Source organism: Mugil cephalus, chromosome 19 (assembly GCF_022458985.1).
Source record: "Mugil cephalus isolate CIBA_MC_2020 chromosome 19, CIBA_Mcephalus_1.1, whole genome shotgun sequence".
In the NCBI taxonomy this organism is placed as follows: Eukaryota; Metazoa; Chordata; class Actinopteri; order Mugiliformes; family Mugilidae; genus Mugil; species Mugil cephalus.
The window spans coordinates 16,822,738-16,843,281 of NC_061788.1; the positions used below are offsets into that span (position 1 = coordinate 16,822,738).

Here is a 20,544-nt window from a genome sequence, read left to right on the forward strand (position 1 = left end):
CGCATACGTACCTGTTCCCAAATGTACTGCTGAGGTCATCCAGCACGTTGTTCAGCCTCACCTGCAGGTCGTTCAGCAGGTCACTGGCCTCTGTGTCCATCTGTGGAAAAAACAGCAGTCAGTGCGTGCGCTGCGAAAGAGTCCGAGCCAGGTTGATAAAAAAGACTGTCGGAAAAAAAACATGGCACTTTTCCGAGAAGAACAAAAGACATAGAATCCTTTCAAACCAAATACGCCCAAATTTGAATACAAACCCACCTTTTCCCCAGAAGTGTCCAACTTTCAAAGGGAGCAGAAAAAAAGTTAAACATTGCAGATGTGTGTCTCGCATGTTAAAGGTGAGGGAACATGTAGGAAAGATCCATGAGGTACACTGAGGCATCATCTAAATAAGTACTGCCTGGAGGGGAGCTAAGCCATATGGATGAAGCCTTGGTGTGGCCCATTAAGTCAATGATCCAGTGGGGTTTTGATTCATCGCCTACCACGGGATGCGCATCACCATTAGTGAGGAGAAACTGAGGAGGAATTGGTGCTACGCAGCACAAAGGGAAATCTTCAGGGGAAGAAAGGCAGCTAGGAATGGATTGTGTTCCATTCTTAATGTTGTGGTTTTAGGTGTGCATCGGCATGTTATGCATGCAGCACCTAACACTCACCTTTTTGCTTTCAAATGCATTTTCAATCTACGACAGCCAGAAAGATGGAGGGTAACGGAGGAAAAACTGAGTTAACATGTCACGTCCCATTTGGAACTTATTTTTATTTCCATTTATTGAGAAACTATGAAATAAAGTGCACATGAAACCGACACCCACCTTTTCCACTGGCTCGTCCATCTTTGTCTGATGGAAATTATTTTTTGCAGAAATAAATAAAAATGAAATACTGTCAAAAGGCCTGTTTTATATGAAACGGAAATCATAATGTTTGCATATTGAACACTGCGTCACTGGCACCCACCTCCTCCTTGTCAGTCTTTTGCAGACAATGGCAAATTACAAAGGAAATACAAATTAAAAGAAGTGCACAACAGGTAATTCAGAAATAACCACTGTTTAAAGGGAAAGTGAGAGCAGTTTAAAGGAAGGCCATGGAAAATGTCAGTGAGAGGAAACCTGAGTGGAAAACCTCCACAGATGAAAATAAAAACGAGACATAGTGACAGCGACCATGAAAACCACGAGGAAGATATTGCTTTACTGGGATTAGTTATGGTTGTGATGTTGTTTAGAGCAGATATAACAGGGGCACAGCACAAAGGAAAGGCTTGGACTTAAAACCACTTTGGACTGCAACAAACCTCAGACTCTATTTTTTCCCCTTCCTCCCCTACTTCTTCCTCTTCATCACTCTCCTCAAACTACGAGTAGCAGTGAAAGACAATATGCAACATTTTTAAATCGCATTGATTCTAACCACGACCATATTCAACAAAGTATATTTTTTAGCACCTCTATTTTATAAATATTAACAAGTAGTGAAATGTTTCATTTCCAAAAGTAGTGAAATGAACATGTAAGTATATGCAGCCATGTATTAATTAACATGTATGCATATACAGTAAACTTGCCTGCCATGCTAGCACACTGTTGTTTAGCTAGAAAGAGAAGACAAACATGATGGTGACTCTCCCAGGATTTATGAAATAAAATTTTTGTTATTTATATGTAGGAAAGGAAGAACACCAACTCAAGTTGGACTTTCTGGGATCTGCTTTACTCAACAAAAAGACACAGCTATATCCAGTGGAAGCTAACCGTTGACCTAGCGGTATCTAGCTTTAGCTTAAATCAAAACAAAAATGAGATATTGCTGAAAAGGAAAATTTTTCACAACTACTGACTTGGTGGTAACTCAGTTAATTATTCCATGTTACTGAACAAACCGGCAGCTAACACCACCCCACCAAAACAAAACTCTGTCTGTAATTAGCTTAGCATTTAGCCAAGCTCAAATGTATTAATGTTAAAATGTCCACGTTGTAGATTAGTAATATCATTCAAAAAACAAAACAAAAAAATACAAACCACAGGCCTCAAAGTTAAAGATTCAAACAGGAAGAAACGCCGCCATAGTGCATGACATAGACCAACTTGTTTGCCATTGAAGTAAAATTTTATAATGAAGTTCTACTTTGTGGAACATTGTATGGTTTTCTGGGCACAAACTTTTTCTCTTAGCTTACATTAAGCTGATTATAATTTGAATATAAAGCTTTTCCTTTTTGACCCTGCCAGGAAGATATTCACAAACCTCTTAATATTTTGGATAGATAATAGTTAGACTCATGATAGTAAACTAAAAACTGGCCACACAATGCAAGCTACATTTTCTAACATTGATGTAATTAGTGTTATTTACTACCCCCATATTTGGTGCACCATAACAAAACCCAAATTTTGACTAATATTTGAGTCTGGCTATAGCAGGATAAGGATTTAAGGAAGGAACTGGAACAGAAAAGCTACTTTGTATACACTAAATACACACTACAGCAACTTCTACTACAAGTTACTTAGAGTCTAACTACTGAGTACCGTTAACTGCTACCCAGTACCCACCAGAGCCTTTGCTTCATCCTTAGTTGCAACCTGCTATCCAAACCAGAGGAAGAGAGAAACGATCAATGGACACCACTGAACTACTAAAACAACAGAAAGATGTTCACATGAACAAATATCTGCCCTGACAGACCATGATGGGAGCCTACCTCCTCTCCTGCTTCTTCCTCCTCTTCCTCTTCCACAATTTCATTTAGCTTTAATTGCAAAGTGAACACACTGGTTGAAACTTACACATCCGTCAGCTACAGTTCTACAGCAGGGAGTCACAGCTGACGAGGAAGCTACCGACGCTTCTTACTCTAGCTACAATACTGATACAGTCTTTCAGACAGCATAGGGCTGAATCTACAACTACTAATCCAAGGCTACACTTTAAATGTAAAAAAATAAAATAAAATAATCCAACATGACCTAATTCAGCAACAGTAACCATCTACTTGCAATGATCTAAACTACGGCTACTGTACATACCCGTGCTTCCTCCGTTGCAATCTGACACATACACAAACACAAACACAGCTGTTGTACCCATACACACCTCTGTAGTTTCTACTATTACTACTGACCAAGAATTTTCTTTCACGTTAATTTATCTACTCAGATGCTAACTATAATGAATAAAGTTCGACGCTGAGTATGACACCCTTACTTGTCCTCCCATCCACACCCTTTGTCTCTAGACTCACCTGTTTGGCGCCCATCGACTCAAACATCTTCTCCAGCTGGATCCTCAACTGCTGCACGTTATTCATTAGGACACACGGCTACGAGAAGAGAGAATACACAGAATACATACAATTAATGTGGCATCTCAGCTTTATGCCCAGATAAATTCCTAGAATTCGATTGGATAGTGTACTGTGTAGTATCCACAGCGGGTTAGATAAACTATAGCAATGACTTTATTGAAGGCTTTCTGTAGTAACACATGCACATTAAAAACAAGAACAACAACTTACAATCTTCTCCTTATCGATATAAGTAGGAAAACTCTTGGTCAAAATGGCACTGTACTGCAGAAGAACTTTGGCAATTGTCTGTGAAAATGAAGAGGATGATATTACAACTTTGCACACAACATACAAGTAGTTTAAAATCCAGTCCCAGCCCAATCATTTTGTAAAACTGTCATAACACTTAAAATTGGAGAAGAGGATTAAATAAGTGTTAATAAGGCCATTTGAAAACATGTTAGGCAAATATTGTTCAAATGTTGTTTTTCCTTTTTTTTTCTTTTTGTATTACATGTTCGAAACAAAGCATTCATTCATTCATTCATTCATTCATTCATTCATTCATTCATTCAAAGTCCCTTTATAAGAAGCACGGATTCCCCTTGAGAAAATGCTGCAGCTGTTTAAACTGTGGTTACATGAAAAATGTGAAAATAGTTAGTCAAATATGGAGGTTACCTTTGAGAAGCGGCGACTGTACTGAGCCATGACTTTTGGATCAGGACATTCCAGTTTCTTGATGATTTCAAAGCTCTGGTTGAGCTGGGTGAAGATGTCCACCACAGAGCAGGAGAACAGAGCATGCTCAGAGGTCTGCTGGAACTGAGACAAGCACATCAACAGGTACTATTATAACTCATGCAAGAGTTACAACTAAAAGTGCAGACAGTATGATAGAAAAGAATGTGCAGGCTATGAAACAACTTGATGATAACAACATGTCCACACTAACAGTAAGTTAATGAACAGGAAGTACCATGACATAATCCAAAACCATTTTAAAACTTCAGGGCCATTGTAATTGTACTAATAATAAAATCCCAGATTGGTTAGACATTGATTTAAATAATTCTAGAGGGGAAAATAAATCAAGATTTAACTCACAAATGAATGAAAAAAAAGAGAAAAACGATCATAGAACATCCTTCCATAATGCAAGGTTTATTTTAAAATAGTATCAGCCCCCTACTGCTGAGTTATTGTAGCAGTTAAACCTACAATGGTTATGAAATGGCTATGTAGATAAGAACAAGGATAACAAAGAATCAATTCTTATAATCTTACTCCATCTTTTTTGTCTCTCTCCAGGGCTCCATGCATGAACTCCATCGATACGTCCTCATTTTCATCCAACCACTGCAGCACAAACTGCACAAACCACCTAAAAGATAAGTAGGGCAGTTGTTTTATATAGTATGGCTATTTAGATTTATAAAGTAATGATGTTAGGTCCCTAACCAACTGGTACTTTAATTCTCAAATAACTCAAATAATAATTAAAGTTAAAAATGTTTCACACACATCATTATATTTCAAAGGCTGACAGAAGAAATCACATGTACTTACGATGGGTAGTCGGGAACAACACCCTTAAAGATCGGCAGCTCCTTGACATATTCATTGTAGAGCCACTTGACTTTGAAGTGCAGGTTCATGTAGTCTGTGCTTTTACACAGTCTGTGCTTCTCGTGTTCTGTGGGTAAAAAGATAGTGTGTGTGTGTGAACACATGCACATGTTGTCATGTAGTATACCTAGCATAGATTACTAGACACTGTACATATGTGGGCCAACGTATGTCTCTCCAGAGGCTAAAACAAAGGGAAACATTTAGAGTTGTTGTTATTTACAGGTTAATGCGCTATTGTGTGTGTTACTGGTCTGGGCCCCTTGAGATCAAATTTTGCCGTATGTGACCCCTGAACTAAAGTCCGTTTGACAAGGACAAAGCACTATAGGGAAGTTTAACTGATTCTTTTTACCAGACTGGAAGCAGGGAGATCATTTAAGCAAATATCAATCCTAGTGATTAAACCCAGTCACTTTAGCTGAAGCTAATGCAATGTATGCCTTTGGCGGTATTCAGAGTCTGACAAATGAAGTAGGTGATAAACGCTGTTTTTCTCACATTCAATCATGAATGTGAGAAATCTCTCAACTGCAATTCAGCAAAAAATGCAGCTTTCAGAGGAATTAAAACAGCTAACAGTGAATTTAATGTTGTTGCACCTTAATATTGACCATACAGCTACAGTCAAGTTCTCTCTAAATATGACGCGTCTCTGTTTGGTTATTGGTTGAGTACGGGCTTCAAAGATATCGCCCTGTAAAAAAAAAAAAAAAAAAAAAAAAAAGAACTAATCCAAATGTTTGTTTGTTTGTTTTTTTCCGACAACATGTGTCTGACTGGTCTAATACTCAAATCACACACTAATCCCATTTTTATGTTTTGGCTCAAATGGATGTGACTTGACGATGATGCTCCCCTTGGAAATTCCAATTGTTAATCTATTTCAAGTGAAACGAGATCCTGTGTTAAACTCACACCCAAGCATTCCCTGATGCAACTGCAGCAGTATGTGCTCACTCACAGAGAGTGGAAATTATGTGAAGTGATTAGCAGATAGATCTCTCTTTTTGGGTGACCTTCTAAAGAACACGACTCTTACATCTGAAGCACTCTTTACTGGAGCATAATCTCAACTGTCAGCACATTTTCGATCACTTTTTATTTTGATAGCAAATGAACACGCAGCGTCTGCCACTTCTGTTTTCTGCTGTGAAAAATATAATTCACATTGAGAGTCTCTGTAGGGGATTCATCTCGAGGACAAGGGCTTGGATAAAAGCTGACTGCCTCTGGGGTCCCGTGGTGTTGTAGAGTACAGTACAACAGAGAGAAAGTGCAGAACGGCTCCAGGGAGACATAAGCAGCTTTCAAACCCCGAACAGTCATTATTTCGCTCTCTCACTGCTTCAGTTCATTTGTATCATTTCTAAGACAGAACTTTTCTCTGGTCCTGTCCAGACTCAGAAATGATCTCCCCTTCTATCCACTGTTAACCCTGACCTACTTTTAGATGGCAAAATACACCTGCACAATGCCATATGTCCAGGACATGGTTATATAAGACACTAAGTCCTACCTTCCAAAGCATACATCATGTCCTGAGCAAACAACGTCCACATGACCTCTGCCGACACCTTTCCTACATTCAGCTCCTGAGGGAACCTTAGACAAAGGAAACAATTTCAGCCATGAATTAAATCTTCTGAAACCAAATACTGGAGTAAAAGTTAAACATCCACGAAGCAGAAACCAATGATCAAACTGTTCAAGATTTCTTTAAGTCGTTGCTAAGAGACATTGGAGACAGAATGGTAGGATTACTAACTGGTTGAGCACGGGCGTGTAGGAGTTCCTGTCTTCTTCAATGATGGAGACGATCAGCATGATGAGTTTGGGCCAGAAGTCCAGGTTCTTGATGCTTGGGCCCTGCTCTTCCAAAGGGAGCTCCTCCCTGTTCTAGATTAGAAACACAAAACGCAGGTTGAAGGCAGGCATTGATTTATTTGCAAGAAAATGACGCTACACATTCCAGTCATAGCGACTCACTGTGTCAGGAGGTTGGTACTGTCTGCTGTACAGCTCGTGACAGTTATTGAAGATGTAGTCGTACGTGGAGTTGAGACAAGCCTTGACACAGTCCCTCACGACCTGGCTTGCTCTGGGCGGAGACTGCAACTCCTGCACCTGAACAGTGAATGGCAGTGATGGCAGTGAATGACTGCAAACAGTATCTGACAACGGGATCATCTGAAAGTGATGACCATACATTACACTGAGAGATATTAGCTACCTTCATCCTGAAGAAGGTGATGCTGGTTAGAAGGTCCACAGTGGATTTCAGATCTTGCAGGCGATCCTTGTTGCTAGCAGGGAAGTGGTTCTACAAGGGGAAACACAACTTTAATGTATAGATGAATTCAACACAATTAAGAATCATTAGTTTATATTATGTCAATTTTAGCACAGCATTGAGACTTTATTGGCACAACTTCAACAATACAAAACAACAATATAATGGCATTTACAATACCTATAAAAATCTTACCCTATACGTAGAAAGGTCAATGCGCAGGGAGTTGTGCAACTGGTCTAAGAGCTTGACAAAGCGTTCTTTCTGTATGGTGAGGAAAAGGAACATACACTGTGTTATGTGGTGACACAGAAATAACTTATTTATAAAAATGACATGTACACAACGAGGCTAAGAGAAGAGGCGTGTGTGTGTGTGTGTGTGTGTGTGTGTGTGTGTGTGTGTGTGTGTGTGTGTGTGTGTGTGTGTGCAGAGGTAGTAGTACAAACCCCAAAATTAGAAGCAGCGAAGCGGTCGGAGGCGGACACATTGGTGGAGGCGGTTGTGTGGGCGTAGAAGGCATTGATATTGGCCAGCAGGGTGCTCATCACCGCAGGAACTCCAGGACACATGTACTTGGACGACAGACAGGCAAAGTGCCTGGAATCCAAAGGAAAGATTAGCAAAGACCTGTGAAGCAGGGCTCCACTGTCTCTAGTCTATACCTCTTTGCACTTATAAACCCATCTCAATGTCAAGGAACTGATGTTTTGTCGAAGCCCGTGTATAGCTGGGCCTGTTTGGACGGATGGTGTTCTCTCAAGGGTCTCGTTTTCACCTAATCATTCCTATTAGCAGTGGTCATTTCACCTGTCTATCAGCTGCCTGGCATGTTTAGACTGAAGGACGGCCCACTGGAGTGTGCTTTCTGTGAATGATGAGCCCGGCTAACACACATCTGTATGGCTCATGACATTTCATGGAGACAAATCCATCCTCCGCCCACTCATAATCGTCTTTCCTTCATTTGAAGGCCAGCGCGGAAGGAGCACTGCATTAAGAGACACTTTGGTGTGACAGCAAAAGGCAAGCGGCGGTGGCAAGAAACCAGGGGGATGAAGAGGTAACAAACACACTGACAGGTTGGGAGGTATGGTGTGTTCCATTTACCTCAAAGGGGGGAATTCGCCCTGGGAATGACGTCACACCTGAGTTATTGGCGTTCAAGTTACAGAAGTTGGAAAAATAGATGGCTGCCTCCAGCAAAGCGCTTGCGTTGTCCAAATATAACTTGGTGGAAACTTGGTGTGTTCAATATTATATTTATTTTGAGTGCAGAGTGAACAAAATTCTTGTTATTATTGCTATAATTATTGCTATAATGTTAAACTAAATTTAGGCTATTTAAGATACACAAACTGTGAATCGAACATATAACAGAAATTTAGAAATATATTAAGAAATGAATTGTTTAATGTTAATGTAGAAAAAAATTAATCACAGTTTGCCATACTGATGCTTTGCACTGTTTTGTTTTTTCCAGGATATTGTTTTTACCCATTGTTAGTGCGACATAGACTTGTAGTTCCCTTACAACATGTTTTAAACTTAAACTTAAGTTATACCGTAACAGCATTTCAACATATGTATGTCGAAAATACTGTCTGTACAACCGATTTAATGCAACAAAAACTAATCAGAAGTGATAATAAACGGAATATTATCGCACCAATTGTCATTTTATCTGCTATGATATCTCAGACTCACGTCATGGCCTGGTAGATTGACTCAATCCCATAGCGCATGGCAAACTCGTCCACTATTTCCTGTGCCACATCGTCAAAGTAGACCTTCCATGAATCGTCTCCTCGAGGCTCTGGGATTTTCACCACTCCTTGGCCGAGCACATCAGTTGAATGGTGGAACAGGTTCTGAGATAGATAAAGTCAGTAGTACAGAAATAAAAGATATGGCAAAATGGGTTTTGCAAAAAAAAAAAAAAAAGAAAAGATGAGCATGTGGAAAATTCATGCTCAATAGTAGTTTAATAAGATTTGTTGAGGATACAAAGAGGCTAAAACCTTTTGGTTGTACTTATAATGGGATTGTCTGTTTTATAAGTACAGATTATGTACTTTAAGCTTAAAAAAATTATTATTTTTTTTTTCCCCTGGGAAGAGGTGGGATTATTATAATTGTTGAAAAATTCTCTGTGTATTTTAATCCTGTCAAAATCGTTCCCATCTGCAGACAATCTCTGACTCATAATACAAATCTCTGGTGAGAGTCACTTCACAAACACTGCCCTGAAAACGTCTGTATGCTGAACCTGCTGAATATCCTGTAAGTTATCAACACATTAACGATTCCAGGTTTCGGTGGGACCACATACCTCATGCAAACAAGTGTACTGGACATGATATGCAGCCACTTTCTCCTCTCCTTTGATCTCCACGTTGATTTGGAGGCGAATGGCGCCTGACACGGCCGACTTGTCCGTCCTCTTTTCTGTAATTAAACACAAACACATTAATGCGGCCACTCAGCTTCACAACCATGCACCTGCACCTTCTTGATTCATAACTCCAATTGAAATCTGTGGCCTAGAGGCACATGAAGCCAGGTCTGTTAACGCAACACTAATTACAGACTATTAACATGGCAGTTCTATTGTAGGGGGTTCTGTTTCTGGAGTTTGATGGCAGTACAGAGCCGGTAACGTTAATAGAAGTCCTCCAGCTGATAGTGAGCGAGACAATGGCAGTGGGCTGGATGGATCTGGGCCTGATTGTCGAAGACATTTGAGCTGGAGCTTCTCTGGAGGTGGAGCGCTTGGCGGCTCTGCCCTAGTATTTGCCCTGACAGCAGCATCATTAGGGGTAATTTGTACATGTCGGAAAAGCGTGTCGACTTCCTACTGAAGTGCTGCTACTTGATAATCACATAGGAAGGGAACAGGGAGGAAAAAGGAAGGAGGCTTAGGAACATGATAAGATAGAGAAGAGAAAATGCTTCAAATGGAATGATCGTTATTTTTTTCTTTACGACCGGGGACTAATAAATCCTAACCAAAGGAACATATCCTCTCAGTTTAAAAGAAACAACAGCAGATTTATAGGCAACTTCATATTCAGCAACATGCAGTTACATTGGAAGATTTATTGGTGCGTTGCGGGTGATAAAAAAAAAAGAGCACTTTAATCAGTCAGCAATCATTCTTGCATTTGACATGTTATAAAGAGATATGCAGAGGTATCATTAAAAAAAACTATTCTATTCATCTACAAGATGAGGAAAGGAGTTTATCCTGTGAGGTATTAAAGCTAAATTTATTCATGATGAACAACCATCGCTCAAACAAACTAGCAGTTGTGGACTTGTAAAGTATTATATTCAGGCCCCCTTCTAATACAACTCTATACACTGGGGAATAGAAGTGGGGATTGTTTAGATTTGCTTGCCAGGGAAAGCCCACTATTGTCATGCAGACCAATACGATCCTTGAGGCAGCTCCATGCCTGTGTAAAAACAAATGGCTGCAAGTAAAGGAGTTGTGACTAATGGAGTTTGAATAAATCACTGACTGGACTGGTGAAAAAAAGCACCAAACAAAAACATACGGATTGGAAGTTAATGTAACGAGCAAATGACATCCGTTTTGTTGTCCACAATTCCCTTGCAGGCTGGAATGGAAGCACTGTGGAAAAGCCTGAGGTAAATCTGACAGACAGGATAAATGATAAGCTTACAGCTTTCATTCTCATCGCCTGCCGTTGTTAACACTGTAAATATGGATGAGCCACTTTGTAAATGTGTCATAACACTGTTAGATTTTTTATCATATTTCAGTACAAAAAAAATCAACCCATGTCTTAGCTCTCTCCTCATATACCTTATAAGCCTATTAACAAGATCAGACAAGACACTGACCCAGGTTGTACCAGACGTCCATTTCTCCACTCAGCGTTCGGACTTCAATGATACTCTGGCCCAGGAAATCATCAGACTCCCTCTTCAGACGCTGCTTCACTCTGGACTTGATGTCGTCGTCTTCATCCCACACGCGCACTTTGATTCGGTCTGAAGAATTGTGGCATTCGCTAACGAATAAGAATACATGAAAAAAAGAAACAGAATTATATACTGAAACCATGAACAACAAAAATAAAGTCAGTGTGTGAATGCTTTTGAAATAACACGACCTTAATGAATTCAATTTATGCTAATAATAGTGCCTTGTTTTATACGGTTTAGTAAATCACACTCAAAACTGTTATATATTTAACACATGTTGGTGTCTTACAAGTGGAACTTCTCCTCCCAGACTGGATTGAGATTGCCATAAATAGTCTTGGTTCTCTTCTTGGTCTTTCCCACTTGAACTGTAACATAGGGATCACTGGATCCTGTCTTGTCTTTTGCCTGAAGTCCTTGGGCACAAACGACTGATGCCATGAGAAAGAAATAAGACATAAAGAACAACCAAGGTTAAGACAGTTCAGATGGTAATTCCACAGTGTCTTGTTTTGAACAGCGGGGTACCTGTGATGGTGATTTTGGCCGACCACTTTGAGGTACCGTCCAACACGCTCTGCTTGATGGTCTTCATCTGCTGCGCGTGAATGGCTTTGCTGATGACAAACACTTCTCTGATCAGCTCAAAGATTTCTGGTTTGTTCCTTTCTCTGATCTTCATCCTGTCCTTCATCGCCATGATGATATTTTGAGTTCGGTCTTCAGCTCCATGCTTAGAGCTCTTCTCCGCAGCACCTAAGCATTTAACAAAAATGTAAACAAATGTAAATGACATTCAAGAGAAAAATTATGCTGTGTCATCTGTAGCAGTTGACATGAAGTTAAAGCTGGGATAGTGAGACACTGTGAATGAAACAGTAGCGGGATATAACAAAAACTGCAGTTCCTCAAATGGCCACTTGAGGCTTACTCCGAAAATGAGATAAGCCCCAAAAAGGTCCATCTTAAAATACTGACTTTATACCATATAAATATGTTCATGGCCTGGAATCCAAATTTGTTTTACTATAATTAATCCTTAAAGCATCACCAGCTTTCTGTCCATCTTTATTTACAGTTCGTTTGGGAAACATTTCTGACAACATTGAAACGCATTACATCATGTAAACACAGTACAAGTGAAACATTTATAACAAGAGCTCCCTTTAAATATTCCCAGACAACAACTCACGCTGCAGGCAGTCAGCATTCAGCAGCTCTTGGCACTTTTCATGGCACTTGACCCCACATTCAGAGCATCGCATGCCTTGGCGTGCAATCCCCCACAGCAGCCCCTCACACTCATAGCAGTATGTGGGAGTAGTGGCCGTCCAAACTTCGAAGTTGTGTGGTGTAGTGCAAGATATGGGATAGATGAGAGCCTGCAGTGTCTTCTTGTACACATGGTTTTTCTACAGAAGGAAGTATATTTGTTTGTTTTTTTGTCAGTGAAAGTCTTAATTCAGTTAAAATGAGAGAGAAGGAAGGGATAGCATGAAAAGTGTGTCATTAGGGCATGTTAAGTTCAGTTAAATAGAGCAAACATTTTTTGGGGGAACTGATGATATTTAAAATATCTAGGCAGAGACAGTTGAAGGTATTCTACTCACCAGCTCCTCATCCTTGATTGAGGACCGTGCAGCCATAGCAGATGCGATTCCGGCCTTCCTGGCTTGGATAAGAGACTGGACAAAGGTGACAAAAGAACAGCAAGCAAGGTTTAAATTTAGGAAACACATGTACAACCCACAACCAAACACACCGCCAAAATATTGCAAGAACAGGTCAATGAGGTTAAAAAGGTGGCTAAGGAAGCTATAAGGGAGGTCAGTTAGTTGGTTAGTTTGTTTTCCCTATTAAACCCTTACCTGAAGATCAATAAACCCATGTAAGTAGTATTAGTTAAATAGCAGATTACTATAAAGTTATACCAAATGTCCACATTATCACATATCAAGGAATAGAGGGACTTTTGTTAGTAGTGTATTGTTTACCTGCAATTTTTTAAATAACGCAGTAAGTACGGAAAAGTGTTAACCAAAAGAGGGGGAATGATTTTCTGGTCATAATTTTATAATAGCAATATCAAGTAGGAAGAAAAGCTACCCATGGTCAAAACGGCAAAGGCAAATGCTTCAATTTTATTAAACAGGATGAATATACTGAATACATAATTTAAGTGTAATGTTGTAGTTTTTCGTCCTACTTGATATTTTGCACTCTAGTAGGAAAGGTAGTGGCAACTGGATTCTATAACTTACCATAGCCTGACCAAGAAGAGTGAATGCATTCAAGACATTCAGAGGAATAGTTTCGGGTTTAAGAGAGGAGGGAGAGAGAAATTAGCAGTCTGATTTCATATTTGACTCTATTTGTTGATAACAATCCCAAGTTCAACTTAAAGGTAAAAGAATTCCTTCTGTGGTGGTCTCAGACATAGAAAGACATGAACTGACAACAGAAGAACAAAACTAACAAGTTGACATACGATATATGTAGCAAAAGCAATGACAGGTTAGTACTGACCACATCGCTGACCAAGGGGATGGGCTTCTTTTTACGTAGGTCTGGCATGCTGTCAATTCCATACAGACCAGATCCACCACTATGCACCAACAAAATAGTAGAAGAGTGAATATAGTGTCATCAGATGCATTAACATAACAATCATCAAAAAATGCTCACATGACTAGTGGTAAAATACAAAATTATCACTGCTGAACCATTAAAAATTAATTAAAACACATGCAAAACTGTGTGATGTTAAAGGAAAATACCGTGGTTAACTGTGTGACTTACCCTGGTTTGTCCCAGGCCTGTCTAGCGTTGGGTTCCTCATCTCGAACCTATACATATCCAAAGTTGAGAATTTAGGCCGACAGCTTATGTACAAAGGCTGACATAGAAACTGTATTATTAAAAAGGCAAGGGTTAATGTAAACATATCTAGTTGAGTTTCATCTCTCTGATGTCACAGAACATGCAAGGTCAAAAAAAAAACACGTAATGATACCTGTAAAAGACACAAAAAATATACAAAACCAAACAAAACCAACAAAGAAAATGTAGTTTAAACATGGAGCTAATATCACATGAGTAACCTGATAATCTTCTTTCCAAATCTCTGTGAAGAAAAAGAAACCACAGAAGAATTAGAAATAACATGGAGCAGATGTAACTGAGCCAACTAATAAAAGCACTGCATTCAAGAGTTAGCATGTAATGATACTAAAACTAAATAGGGTTGCAATATAATGTAATATAGTACATTGAATTATATCATTAGAGGGTGTAAGATTATTCTTATTATTTTGCTTTTATTACTGGCGTTTCCAGTTATTAAAACAAAAGAAGTAGGTGCTAATAAATACCTGGGATGAACTCGTCTAGAGATTGGGATCCCTGAGACCCTTGAGAGCCATGGGACCCTACTGAGCCTTGAGTAGATCTGGACAGTCTATGGCGGGTTTGTCTCTTTTCCCTCAAAATGCGCTGGAAATTAGCTATACGTTCTTTGTGGCTGGCATCGGTTGGCTTCTCTTCGTTTGCTTGATCAAGAACATGGTTTTCCCGAATTGGACTTAATCGTAACTCATCTGTGCTGGGCAAAGGACCCAGTGGACTTTCGGCCTGTCTTGCTGGAGAGTGGTCAATGTTGGACAGCTCCACATGTGTTAGATACTCTACTTTACCCTGTGAAATCTGTAAAGTGTGACGCTCAGCTGGGGTGTGGGGAGAACAGCTTCCATCATGGGAAGAAGCCTGAAGAGAGTCTGACAGGTTCTCATGCATCTCACAATCCATGTAGACTGAATTGTCACTCTCCTCCTTTGGAGTGGCAAACTGAGTCTGATTCTCTGTGAGACTAGCCTCTCCCTCTGTATACACATCACTACCCTGCTCCTCCTTAGGATCACTGGCTTGTCTGGTCAGAGATAAAGATCTCTCAATTCCACTTTCCTCTTCTACGACTTCAGGATTGGATCCTTCCAGCTTTTTCAGCGCTCCTTTCAAAGCTGACCTGAAAGTGAGTACAGCCTTGCTAAAAGTTGTTACATCAAAGCCTACATTGGGGTTCTTGGGTGCGCCCTCAGTATCTATTTCAGACGACTCCTGTGACAAAGATTCTTCTGCATCCTCCCTGGAAATGCTAGGATCTGTCCACTCTCTGTCCAAACTCTCAACAGACCCCAGATCAAGAGTGTCCCCAGAGGATGGACAATCATCACATGGTGAATGCGGCTCTAGGTTACCATCATCACAGTCTGTCAAAAGAACTGTGGAGCAGCTCAGGCTCCTGGAGGGCCCACTTCCATGTTCGTTTGGGCAAGCATCCATGGTGTGATAACCAGAACTACGGGAAAATGGGCAGTTTGCAGCACAGTCACACTCCAGGTTTTCTTCCTCAGTTTGTTTTCTGAGAGGCCTCCAGTCCACCACACTGGAAGAATGTGAGGGAGAATCGTAATGCTGTCCAAACAATAATGAGAGGTGCTCAGAACTGTTGTGTGATGAATGGCCTGGTGTGCTGCTTTGTGTCTCTTCAGTGGCACACCGGTTCCAAACACGTAGATAATTTTGCAGCTCCTCTCTGCTGTTAGCACAAGAGGAGATGTCCTCCTCACTCCAGCCTCCTTCTCTGCTTATACTGTGCTGCATATCAGCAGAGGGCCACCTTTCATATTCTGTTTGCCCAGACAGAGAGCCCGCATCCAGACAGTTGGAGCTCAGATATGATGACAAAGAGCTGCTGCTTTGGTAGTTGCAGCCATAATGAAGCTCCATGTAGCAGAGGTCAGGATTTGTATGGCTCAGCATGTGCATGTTTGAATTTTGCTCAGAGTTTTCTTGGTCTGTTTGTTGGACGGATCTGAGATTGGCTTGATCAACTATCCATTGTTTGGGTGATCTGTGAGATGACATATATCCTGAATCATTTCCAAAGTCTTTGTGATCCATCAGTGGACTTCGATTGTGAGGAGATGAGACCGCGTCCTGTCTACCCAGGCTTCCTTGTCTGATGCGTGGCGCTTGAGAAACAGGGCTAGGATGAGGTGCAGCTGAAGCCCCAGAGTACAGCTCACCTATTTCACTCAGCACTGCATCGACACAGCAGGACACTTCGTCCACTGAACCTCGCACAGATGATAGATACTGCCTAAGGTCAGAAATTTCCTCCTGGATCTTGTTAATACCTTTCAACTCTTTCAGGATATGCTCCACTATGTTACCAGAGCCTTCCTCTCCTTCCTGATCCTCCGACTTCTCTTTTTCTTCATCATTTTGGATCTTTTCACTGGCCCTGGGCGTAGGATTCTCCATAACACCACTACCATCCTGGCAATCAGAACTTCTGTTTTCACCAGGTGAGGCGAGGTCAGCTTCGGTGCCGGAAGTGGCGACTGATTGAAGGTCATAATTTTCTTTTGGCTCCTTCGGCAGTTTCCTGTACAAGCTTTGCCCAGCAGTGGGACTCTGTGATCTCTTCTGCAGATCTTGCCTTTTGGGCGAGAGTGGAAGTGGCTCTGAGTTGTAGGGTTCATCCTGTCCGCTCAGTTGTCCTCTGGGGAACATCCCTGAGAATTGGCGATTGTGATCAGCTGTTCCCACACATGGACAAACCACTACCTCTTTGATTGCTTCTTAGAATGGTTTAACCATAAGCCAGCATCTTAAACTGCACACGAGCAAGTACCTGCACCATCACTGAGGGAAAAATAATTTTGTTGAAGAAGCAGAAAAAAAACCCATGTGGTTAGTACATGTACTTTTTATTTCTGTGGGTGCAGAACAACTAATCATAAATATGAAACTATAATAATCTATAATAAGAGCATCTATTCTCCCTCCTGGCAACCATGTGGAGCACAGCTTCATAAAAGGATGGAGAGGAAATGCTTTGAAAGCAAGATAAATAAGATGCATTCTGAAAACAGCCACTAATGCAAGTGTGAACTGAATATAACTTTTTTCACATCCCAAGAACAGAACAGCACTTCCTTCTTTATCAGTTTCATATTTATATTTAGTATATTGGATGTTTTTCACCAACAAACTAGACAATACAGAGAGAAAAACAAGAACTGTTTAACTTGTAACATTGCAACTGCAAGATGGTTTAAATTATGGGACAATAGAGAACTTAAACATATTTGAGAACATATAAAATCCTACAGTTTAAGACCACTTTGAGAGACTACACTACTGTACAGACAAGAAGTCAGATAGATAGTGTCGTTTGAACTGACCTCCTCACAGTCACAGTGGTAACTTGCAGGAAACCATGCATCAGCTTAGATCCCTGCAATTAAGAGTCTTTATAAAGACAGCACTGTAATTAGATGACAGGTCAAATCTCTTCTCTGAGGCCATGTCATTCTTTCGCACCCATGCCAGCTGCAAGGCGTGATAGTTGTGATCCATTGCCGACAATAGAATAGCCCCAAAAAAATGCAACAAAAGTTGTTGTTTTTTTTACTTCCACCCACTCCTTTTCAAGTATGTGAATTAAATTATAAATTGTTAGAATATTTATTTTGCATTTTGCTTGTTATTTGCTACATGTGGGTCTGTATAATAGTTTAGTGTATAATAATTTAAATTTTGATATATTTGCATTTTCTATTTTTTCTTGATGAACATTTATTTTCCTTATTACATATCTAAATAGATCTACTGCCAACATCACAAGATGTCTCTATGCTCCTCCTATTTAGTCACAGAACATACAGCTCAGTGTTTTCATATTTGTCCATAGTTGCATCAGAAATTTGAAAGATGTTTTAAGTGTAACAGGTCTCAACCTCAGCATCACTACTAAATTCTTGACAACATTTATCTGTCTATATTCTTTCTGATCTTATGTCTGCAAGTAAATATGTGCCCAGACCACTGGCATGTTAAGAGCATTGTGTCTAAGAATGCATAACATTTTAATTAAGTGGTGCTATGATTTCTGATTTTTCTGTGAAAACTATTCTGTACATATATCATGAAGTAGTATAACTGCAGTTTAACTTCATATTTGCAATTATCTATTCCATAAAGGACATTATTACACACAGGAAAGGATATGATTGCTAACTACCCTAAACCAACCCTGTTCTGGAGATCTCTAATAAGCAACACAAGGCTGATAAGGATTGGGTAGGCAGAAAAGTATATTCAACCCAATTATAAAAAACAAAAACAAAAAAATGTTTCCACCAATACTCCGGATTGAAATTAAGATGACAAACGTGTCAGCTAAATCAGCCTATCTGAAATTATCTCACAGAACTGTACTTCCAGCTAAAAATACAAAATTTTGATGTAAATATTAACAGGAATATCTGGCTTAAATTGATTGACACGTAACACATTACCTAAACACTAATTAAAAGTACATTTAGCTGTGTGCAGCGTAATAGTAAGTGGCTTATTCCTTAACTGCCCATAATTTATTAAGAAAGGTTTAGGGGCCGGTTGCAGATTGGCCCATTTTCCAGGACATTCCTAGAAATAATCTGCAGCAACCTGTCTCCTTTTTTCTCTCCATACTAAACTGTCTGTGGCCTAGAAAAAAAAGAAATCTTGCCTTTGAAGTTGTGAAGTTGTCTTGTTATTTTTATAATGTCATAAAATATTCTCTGTTAAAATTTAGATCAAAACAGAATGCTCTGTTACGTCTGAGGAAGTGCTGAATGTGTATTAAACATTATGCATTAATATAAGTTTCTTACACTACAACTTTTCCTAAACATGATTTTTTTTAATAAAATCTAACAAAATTATCCAAATGCAAGACTTACCATATAGGAACAAATGAGCAACCTGGAGATATCATCTTGAAAGATTGATTAAATCCACATGGACAGGAACTCACCGATTGTAAATTCCAAGTTGTTTTTTTTTTTAATAAAAATGCATCCCCTGGTACTGTTGACTGTTTGGCTCGGTATCAGTCAACCCAGCAGATCGTCCTTTAACTGACAAAAAAGTGCTGAATCTCCCATTTCTGCTACTGGAACGGCAAACACGACTGGAGCAGACCACAATCACACAGCAGTTCATCCTCAGTTAAGTAGCCGTCCCTACTTCCCTCCCACTCGGTTCCATGCTTTCTCTGCTTTCTCTCTCTCTTTCTGTCCTCTGGCAGTGTATTCAGACACGATGATAATCTGTGGCTGTAACTACTGACTCTCAGATTCCACTCTCTTTCTGTATTCAGTCTAGCATTCTTATTCTTATTATGCTGGTCACTGTGGCGTTGCTTGGCAGATTAACAACCAATTCTAATTCATTACAATCAGCATTCAGCCTTATATCATAAGTGTTTCCTCATGTCCGATAATAAATCGCACTTAGACAGTTTTCACCTTCCTTTTATACTCATGTCTTCAATCAGGCACTCATAGTCCAAGCAAGACAATCATTATAATGGAACTACATGAGGGCTATCTATGCTACTCCTTTATTACTATGCTGTAAAAGCTTAATCAAGGGAATGAACCCCAGTTAGGGCTGAGAGATCCCCATGTCCTCATTACGAGCAACCTGTAAAATCCGGTTGTTCTAACTCAATTCAAAATCTGTTTACATGAGAGAGATATTACATAGTCTCTCATGACTGAAAGAGTTTTCAGTTTGGTTCTAAAAAGAAAACTCAGAAGGGGACATGATAAAGTCCACGTCCCATGATTTCCTTTTTAGCAAAGGACAATCAGTGTGGTGACAGGCATAAATGCCTCAGTGCATATTTCTGAAATCATCACATATCACATCACAACTAACTTCATGTGCAAAAGACAAAAAGTGAGAAATTGACCAGACAATGCAGACAAAATATACTGCAGAAGATAAAAATCACAACCATGAGTGAACCATCCATTCACATGTATATTACAGGTCCCTACTCAAAGTGTGAGAGATGGACCTAAATCAACAGACTGACTGTAAATTTACTGCATACTGTAAGTATACAGTAGCCTCACGATTACAGTCTCCTGTGAAGAAATAAAATCAACCACTGAAGACTGAGACATACAGAGAGAGAAGGCAGGCAATTACTATGCAGCATTTAAAATATGCTGTTTGAGTGGCATGTTTAACTGGGGACTACGTTTATGGTCAGCTGTCTTCTATTACAATACCAGGACTAAATCAAATATACTCACCCTTACTTTACTTCTCAAAAGCAACATTGTAGGTTGCCTTTCAAAAACATCTCTAGAAATTCAAAAAGTGTAAAACACTGTTTACATACAGTATTTATAGTACATTTAATGCATCTGTTTAGACATTCAGAGAGATTAAACTCAACCAGTGGCAGTACCGAAAGTGTGGTACATATCGTATGTATGCATACACTTTAGGAATTGTCTTTGTGTTA

General features: G+C 39.7%; 2 protein-coding genes across 10 annotated transcripts in view; both read right to left on the reverse strand.

Annotated features, from left to right (window-relative positions):
- The window catches only part of LOC124996643 (protein unc-13 homolog B-like), a 68,601-nt gene that overhangs the window by 5,566 nt on the left and 42,491 nt on the right, over window positions 1-20,544 (reverse strand). For 6 of the 9 annotated variants that reach the window (XM_047569870.1, XM_047569872.1, XM_047569868.1 and 3 more), the window contains 21 exons: window positions 13,974-14,020; window positions 13,701-13,779; window positions 12,785-12,859; window positions 12,367-12,586; window positions 11,703-11,930; window positions 11,464-11,605; window positions 11,091-11,260; window positions 9,553-9,668; window positions 8,928-9,091; window positions 7,670-7,820; window positions 7,416-7,484; window positions 7,161-7,250; window positions 6,917-7,054; window positions 6,696-6,826; window positions 6,447-6,532; window positions 4,868-4,994; window positions 4,586-4,682; window positions 3,980-4,123; window positions 3,527-3,604; window positions 3,254-3,331; window positions 12-100 (listed from right to left, as the gene is read on the reverse strand). In XM_047569870.1, coding sequence (XP_047425826.1) covers window positions 12-100; window positions 3,254-3,331; window positions 3,527-3,604; window positions 3,980-4,123; window positions 4,586-4,682; window positions 4,868-4,994; window positions 6,447-6,532; window positions 6,696-6,826; window positions 6,917-7,054; window positions 7,161-7,250; window positions 7,416-7,484; window positions 7,670-7,820; window positions 8,928-9,091; window positions 9,553-9,668; window positions 11,091-11,260; window positions 11,464-11,605; window positions 11,703-11,930; window positions 12,367-12,586; window positions 12,785-12,859; window positions 13,701-13,779; window positions 13,974-14,020 — 2,519 coding nt within the window. Of the gene's footprint in view, window positions 1-11; window positions 101-3,253; window positions 3,332-3,526; window positions 3,605-3,979; window positions 4,124-4,585; window positions 4,683-4,867; window positions 4,995-6,446; window positions 6,533-6,695; window positions 6,827-6,916; window positions 7,055-7,160; window positions 7,251-7,415; window positions 7,485-7,669; window positions 7,821-8,927; window positions 9,092-9,552; window positions 9,669-11,090; window positions 11,261-11,463; window positions 11,606-11,702; window positions 11,931-12,366; window positions 12,587-12,784; window positions 12,860-13,435; window positions 13,442-13,700; window positions 13,780-13,973; window positions 14,021-20,544 lie in introns of all 9 variants that reach the window. The other 3 variants (XM_047569866.1, XM_047569864.1, XM_047569869.1) reach the window with 1 other exon arrangement.
- LOC124996645 lies at window positions 14,298-19,460 on the reverse strand. Its single transcript, XM_047569873.1, has 2 exons — window positions 18,965-19,460; window positions 14,298-16,880 (listed from the first exon to the last, which is right to left on the reverse strand). Exon 2 carries the CDS (start codon window positions 16,746-16,748, stop codon window positions 14,535-14,537), a length of 2,214 nt encoding a protein of 737 aa, XP_047425829.1. The 5' UTR covers window positions 16,749-16,880; window positions 18,965-19,460; the 3' UTR covers window positions 14,298-14,534.

Bases quoted from the DNA above. Each gene is read 5' to 3' on its own strand.
- LOC124996645 (XM_047569873.1), bottom strand. From the start codon at position 16,748: ATGTTCCCCAGAGGACAACTGAGCGGACAGGATGAACCCTACAACTCA.